The sequence below is a fragment of the Pyxicephalus adspersus genome, chromosome 9 (assembly GCF_032062135.1).
Source record: "Pyxicephalus adspersus chromosome 9, UCB_Pads_2.0, whole genome shotgun sequence".
Lineage (NCBI taxonomy): Eukaryota > Metazoa > Chordata > Amphibia > Anura > Pyxicephalidae > Pyxicephalus > Pyxicephalus adspersus.
The window spans coordinates 43,627,906-43,635,475 of record NC_092866.1 but is presented as its reverse complement, the minus strand read 5'-3'; the positions used below and the strand labels follow the sequence as shown (position 1 = coordinate 43,635,475).

Below are 7,570 nucleotides of genomic sequence, written 5' to 3'. Positions count from 1 at the left end.
CATCCGCTGCAATATTGCACAGGTGCCACTCACAATGGTCGACAGAAGGAAAAGCCAATATTTACTGTAACACTGTCAGTGTTAAACTCCCTACCTAAAATAGGCAAGGAGTCGGCGTAGTAGGGTTTCTAGAGCAGCGGTCACCCTGGCTGCTCTGGCCAGGGCACCCCGAGCAGGGTCCTTTTCCTGACCCCGCTTGGGGGCATACCAGCCAATGTTGGGTTAGCACAATTTTATTTAATATCAATTTTGTCTCACCAACAATAATGCTTTACCAGTATATACTGGTAAATGTATACCCCATATGAGGTCACCCTGGTTAAAGGATGATCATTGGTCAAGCACTGGCCATTGTCTTAGTTCCTGGGTAGTTTAAAACACATTGCCACACCCAATTAAGTAGTCTTGACCAGAACTAAATGTATGCAACATGTTTTTTTATCCTCTGCCAAGTTACTGATTTCCGGCCTTGGGAGAATTCAGCTTTCTTCCGCAGCTAAGTATCTTTTGTTATAGCTTATTAATTGTTATTGCATTTTTTATTTATCTGTCTTATTATTAAAAAGTATAATCTTGCAAGTCTTTGTGTTATCTCTCTTTGTACATTTCAAATTTAAGCCATCAATATTTGCATAAACTGTCACAAATTATATACCGTATTTTTCGCCGTATAAGACGCTCCGGAATATAAAACGCACCCAATTTTAAAGGAGGAAAATCTAGAAAAAAAAGATTCTGAAAGATTATTCCCCTTCTGATCACTCATGTGCCATTTAAATTCCCTTTCTGATCACTCTGTGCCATTCAAATTCCCCTTCTGATCACTCTGCCATTCAAATTCCCCTTCTGATCACTCTGTGCCGTTCTTACCTTTTTTTCCACTGTACGGCAGTTAGGGCAGGGATCAGCAGGGGGCGCTGTGCCTGCTTCTTTCGCTCTGCACACGCTGCAGCCAGCGAGGAGAGGAGACACACGCAGGATCGGGTATCGGGTGAGTATTTTATTTTAATTATTTTATAACACATTTGTCGTATAAGACGCACCAACTTTTCCCCCCCAGTTTTGGGGAAGAAAAAGTGCGTCTTATATGGCAAAAAAGACGGTATGTGACATAACACACAGCCACAAACGAAGTGTCCCGTATTGATGGCAGGCTCAGAGAAGTGAGTGCGCTGTGTCTCAGGACAGAACCTACCACTATCCTATTGCAGGCTCAGCTTTGCGATGGGAGAGTAGGCGGGTTCTGGTATCATGACGTCAGTAAAGGGGAAGTTTCTGGAATTTTTGTACATCCCGGCACTATCTTCAGCCTTCTCCTTCTTTCTTCTGGCTACGTCACTCGGACTACGCACTGCGCAGGTGTGAGATCAGGTGACAGCCTGCTGTAAAAGGGAAAAAAAAGACTGCCAATCTTGCATGCATGAGATCATTAAAATGGTAAAAGGGTTGCCTATACGTTTATGTAAAGTAAAAATGTTAAGTTTAGGTCCGCTTTAAGTATTTGCTTCTCTGAGGAAGTCAAATTTAAAGGGGCCGCAATAATTTTGACTTTTTCAGAGAAAATTACTCTGGCATGGAGAAATTATCCATGTAATTATATGAGAATACAGAAGTGGACTTTGATCTATTGACTGCTGCTCTCTCTCTGAGTTTTGGACTTTTAATAAACCTGTAAAAATGAAGACTTGTGGGGGATGAGCAGGACACACAGTCAGAAAGCTCCACATGGTGGTTGGGCTGTCGTCCTTCAGCGTCACGTCTGTAGGTACTTCCTCCTAAAAAACAAGAATTAAAACCACTCTGTGAACAAGTAATACACATTAAGATAATATAAATATGCATTTTATAAACAGAAAAGCAAGGCCTAGCGTTTTTGAAAAACAAAATACACCATAAAACATAACAACCCATAAAGAAATGTTATTCTAATGTAGAAATACCTAACCCCCTCCCCCCAATACTATTTATTAGTAGCCATAGACATTCACAAAAACAAGAGTGATACCTCCAATTTAATATTATTAAATTATATTATTAATTATTATTAAACAGGTTTTTTTATAGCGCCAACATAGTATATACATATTTACAGATGCAAGTTTTTTAGAAAGTTTTAAATGCTTTTCCCTGCTTGAAGAAGGTAATCACATGAAATGTTGTATCCGTAAATATGTTTAGTCATTCAATGACAAATATCAAATGCAAGAACCTATTAATAGAGCTTTTACCAACAAACATTGCTACTCGTAGCCAGCAGGTGGCGCTCGCACTCATTACAAGCGGGTGGCACAGCCAATGCTGCGAATGGAGGTGTCGCGCTGCCTGCTGGGAGATGTAGTTTATTTGTTGCAGGATGCGGCCGAGTCCCGGGAATGGGTGACCTCTGACCTCGCAGTATGGAGGCTGAGCAGAGAGAGGCGATTATAGCAGAGCTGAAGGCCATCCAGATCAGTGCGGGCAGCCTGTAAGTCTTCTTTGTACGTAAAATGGTGCTCAGAGTGGCGGGCAGTGAGGAGTCTGCAGTATTATATAGCAGAGAAGCTGATGAGGCCTAGCATGCACAGGCAGCGTGGGTGGGAGTAGTTTTGCAGCATCCTGATATCAGTGTGTAAACAGGAAACTGATTGTCCTAATCATATATGTGGAGTAAACAATGCACAAAGTGCAGGAATTAGGGGCGCCTGTCATTCTTCTAAGTCTCATTTGATGCCATGGCATATTTATATCAAAGCAGCTTAATAATCCAATGCCATGTGCAATATATTAAAGAGGACCTGTCACCAGCTTTAAAATGGCAAGTAAATACTACGTTCACAGGTTTCTTTACTACAAATCATTTTTTTTTTATTCTTTTTGTTACCTTTGCACCACAATGCACGCATCACGTGTCTCCCTGGCATTGGGGCACCAACACTGGATACATTCACATGTAAACCCAGCCATATTTATTATATTGCAGTCATCCTAATACAAATACCGGGATGTACCAAATCATTATTTATTATAGATCTTGTACATGATCTGTATATTTTACTAAGAAGGAAGCATTGCTCCACAGTGATGATCAATTCAATGTTCTGCTTAAATAAAACAAGTAAGATCAAAGGAAAAAGAGTGAATATGAAAATGAACTCCGATCACTTGGCTTATGTTCTTTCTGCACGTTGATTCCTAGTAGCTCAGTCAGCCAGGTGTAATAATTCATTAGGACAGCGGTCTCCAACCTTTTGAACCTCGCGGACCACTAACTTCATAATTTTAAATCCCATTATTATGACCATAATATGAATTTTTATAAAAACATAAATACATTTGTAAAATAATGATCTTCCTAATGGTGCCTGACAAGGACTGTGGGGGCTCCGATATAAAATATTTGTTTGCTTTTTCTCACTCAATATGAGTTTATTTCATTCCAATCTATGACCAAACAAGAAATGATAGTTATCAAAGTCAAACTATTTGATACCATTAAATATAATAGTTAAAGAAAATACACAAGGTCATACTGACCTAAAAGATCATCTGAGAAATAAATAAAATAAAACAATCGGATGAGAATCGGTATTGGCGGAGCGGGGTGACTGTTGTAATGATGGAAACAATACTGAAGCGTACGGCTCTGCAATGGTTGCCTAAGGCTACGCTGACATCACGCTGGTCCTCCCTTGTATTTCCGTCTCTAGTACAATTTAGTGCAATATAAAGGCGAAAATGGTCATTCAGAATATAAGAATTTATTAGAATATTATTTTTGTTTTATTAATAATAAAACATAAAAATTGGAAATAATGTCCAAATTTTTCTGTGGACCACCAAAATTTTCTCACGGACCACTAGTTGGTGACCTAATTAGAACTAATCTCCCCCTTTGATATAAATGAAACAGTGGCGTGTAGATCCTATTGATTGTGGATACAAACCAGCAGCAATTATAGGAGGCCAATCAATACATCAACACTCTCCTGCCATTATTTACTGTTTTAGCAATGTGATCAAGCTACTAAAAATGAAGATGTAGGGAAGTTCTATTGCCGGCCACACACACATAAGTTTTTAATGCTCCATTTCCAGAAATTGCAATCACTTTTAAATGTAAAAACAAAAAAGTACCAAGATTGTTCCTACTAGTGCATTGACACCTTTCTGTGTGAACACAGCAAATAAATTAATTTTAATGCATAGTAGATTTTTCCTAATGAGAAATCAGGTGGTGTTGGGGGGGTTATTGGATGACAATAAAGTAGAACTGAAGCCACTTGACCTGTCCTATTTCCATCGCAGGGGGCCGCTATCTTCCTTTCTTCTTCTTCCTATCTTGATTAGTCATGCCGGGATCATGTAATTCATCCCAGCACATTCAGAGAAGTTGGGATTGCCAGGTTTTCCTGGCAACCAAAGCTGACGCTGCACATGCAGCCATCAGACAGATAGGATGGTTTTTGCAGAAGGGACATCGCCTGTCTTTCTGCAATAGCCACCTGCCTAATCCTTAATTTTGTAAAGTGGAAATTTAGTTTCACTTAATGCATCCATGCCAGCAGTAGTTTTGATTGTTGTGACACTCTGTAAAGTTTCTGGGCGGTCCCCAATGCTGCAGGACTATATGTTAAAGTGGAAAGAAACCCAAAACAAGAAAATCACACTTGCCTTCACTCCTGCAGATCAGTTCTGTCAGTGGAATTCTTCCATCGGGTCCCACGTTGGCCCAGCGCAGATGGAGCACCAACATCTTCTCCTCCTATTTGCACGTTCTTCTTCCTACATCACCAGATCTAGCACTCCACAGGCACAAGATCGGGTGATGTACATTGGAAAAAAACTTGCCATCCTCACTGCGCATGCTTGAGATTGGCAATTTTTTTCCTATTGATGGAAGGGCTCCTTTCATGCTCAGGCATGCGCAGAAAGAGCAACCAAGAGCCTCCTGGGATGCATGACGTAGGTATCCCGGGAGGCTCTGCTCTCCCCTTCATTCTTGATCGCCTAGGCTCCCCATCATACCTAGGAAAGTCAGCTTGGATAAAGGACCTATGCACACCTACATCCCCAGTGCCCATTCTTTTTTTAGTGGGATTGATTAGCATCCACAGATCAAAAAAGTAACCTGGTTCCTTATTTTTCAAGCAAAGCATGTATTCATTGATTCATTTTGTTTACTTTATTTTTGCACACTGGGCTACGAAGAAAATTAATAGAAATGCTCATTATACATAAAATCCTATTAAATTGTATCAAATGCTATAATTACATGATAGAAGTATGATCTGTTTCCATTGCAGGGTGAAGTCGTTGAGAGTGTTGGTGGAATATACGGACCCTGAGAAAGGGGAGCTTACACAAGCACAGGATAAGGTAGAAAGGAAACAAAATGCTGTCTTTGAGTTTGTTCTGTTTCCTTCAATGTATATTTAGTAAATGTTAATGTACAAACACTTGTTTTTTTTCTTCACATCAAAACTTTGAGTAGGGGGAGTAAAAACTTTTAGATTTTTATAACTACCTGTTACTCCATTGGTGAGATTTCCCTTCAAATGTAATCATTGCAAGGAGTGAGGAAATACTTGCTCCAACGGAGGTACAGAAATTAAAAACCTGACAAACTTAAAGTAGAACTCTGGGCAGAGCATGGAGCAATAGGGAGAACTTGGATTTAGTTTTTTCTAATTAATATGGGGGGGAGGGGTTAATTTAGAATAAACTGCAGTTATGTATTTACTTGCTCCTGCCTCTGGACATAAAAGCATTTTCATTACTGTGCATTGTAGATGTTTCCCTTATTTTGTCCCAATGGCCAGTGTAAGGAAAGTTCCCGTTAGCAAGGTGTTATAGCACATAACACATAAAGCTTATACCTTTTTTTATTTTCATTTACTCTATTAACAATTATCTTCTCCTCCAGGTATCTGAATCCCTAAACGTGTGGAAAACATTATTTTCTGCAGCTGCACCATTATCATCGTCCAGTTCCTGAGCCATGTCTGAGTCTCCAGAAAAAGATGATACCCCTGAACCCTTCAGCGCATTATCCTTTGAAAGTCCCCAGGATCCCGGCACCCTGTCACTTAGTGACTCGGACCCTGCTTTATCAGATCATGCAGAGGTAGAGTCTGTTAGTGCTGAGGAAGAAGATAATGACGATGAAGACAATGCACAGGATCATAGGCATGAATCTCCTTTGCAGCCTTTCACCTTGAAAGGAACAGACGTAGGTTTCTCCCAGCGCAGCCATGGCATATTTGGAGGTTTGTTAGATGTACAGAAATGTTCATCCCTTTCCCAGTTTACCATCAAAGGGAAGCAAGGGGCTAGTGATAGCTTAGATCTTGAAGTTCCAGCTTCTAATCTACCCGAACAAAAGGAGAAAAGCAATACTGGCAGCACAAATGTTACCACTAAAAAGCGCTCAGCTCCCGCCTCACGTCTTCCTGATTATTTAGCCCACCCTGAGCGCTGGACGAAGTACAATCTGGAGGATGTTCCAGATACAAGTGACCGTACTAACCGAAACACAGCACTTAGCTTCTTATTAGAGTTAAAGCATAAAAAGGAAGATAAGGATGTCTTGAAGAATACCACCAACCCTCTCCCCTACAACCAAGATTCTTCTAGTTCTGGGGAAGGAAGAATCCTCTTCACAAAGCCCCAAAAAAAGAGTCAGAAAGATAGCGAGAAAAGTGAGACACAGGCAGAACAACAACACGTGTCAGGGTCATGGGGGGATGAAGGACTGGACGAAGCTGAGGGTTATGGAGAACAGGCAAGATCTGACTCCTTGGGGTTTCATATGGTTAAGAAAAGAAGCCGGAAAAATATCAGACCAAAAGCAGATGATAAAGAGGAAGAGGACTCTTCATGAGATGTGGGGTGGGAAATGTTATTGTATAACCTAATTTGTTGTAAAGTGAACTTAAGTAATAGTGAAACATATTGGTAATGTGTATATTATTGTAAGTTCAGTTTATAAAAATATTTTCCTATTTGATCAGATTTGTTTTTTTTATCCTACAAATCTCAACAGCAGCAAGGGTTGCTTAAGCAAATCTTTAGTTTTAAATTTAATACTCTTAAGCAGTAAGAACAAACTCAGAGATTGTCATCAGTGTGATACTCTCTCCCTGGGGGTTAAAAGAATCTGTATGAACCTGTAGGTGTGAAAAATTAGGTCCCCCTTCCCTTCTAGATAGGACTGTGCTGTGGAGCATAGCTGTGTAAATATCAGAACTGGGTGGAAATACAATTGATTGGTCAAAGAAAGATCCTACATGTAAATTATTTTAGTATTTAGCTGTTTGCTTGGAGATCAGCTTTACAGCCCAACTCCAACATCAAAACTGGATCAAGAATTGATGTACCGGGACCCCATTGGCCTTAACAGTGATCCTTTCGTTATGAAAGTAGTGCTCAGAAAATATTTCCTTTGTAAAAGGGAAAATGTAATACTTCTCCCACTGCCTACTCTGCCAAATACCACTGTGATGCACAGAAATTCTTCTTTAAAGTTTGCTCTAAAGCTAGCACTTCTGATGATGTCTTGGTCCCTGTCAGCATTAGTTGATATCCCTGTCTA

The 7,570-nt window shown here is 40.1% G+C and overlaps 1 protein-coding gene across 1 annotated transcript; it reads left to right on the top strand.

Annotated features, from left to right (window-relative positions):
• Positions 1-2,315: 2,315 nt before the first annotated feature.
• TSSC4 (tumor suppressing subtransferable candidate 4) lies at positions 2,316-6,985 on the top strand. The gene is made up of 3 exons (XM_072421727.1): positions 2,316-2,464; positions 5,283-5,355; positions 5,903-6,985. Exon 3 carries the CDS (start codon positions 5,978-5,980, stop codon positions 6,857-6,859), a length of 882 nt encoding a protein of 293 aa, XP_072277828.1. The 5' UTR covers positions 2,316-2,464; positions 5,283-5,355; positions 5,903-5,977; the 3' UTR covers positions 6,860-6,985.
• Positions 6,986-7,570: the final 585 nt, after the last annotated feature.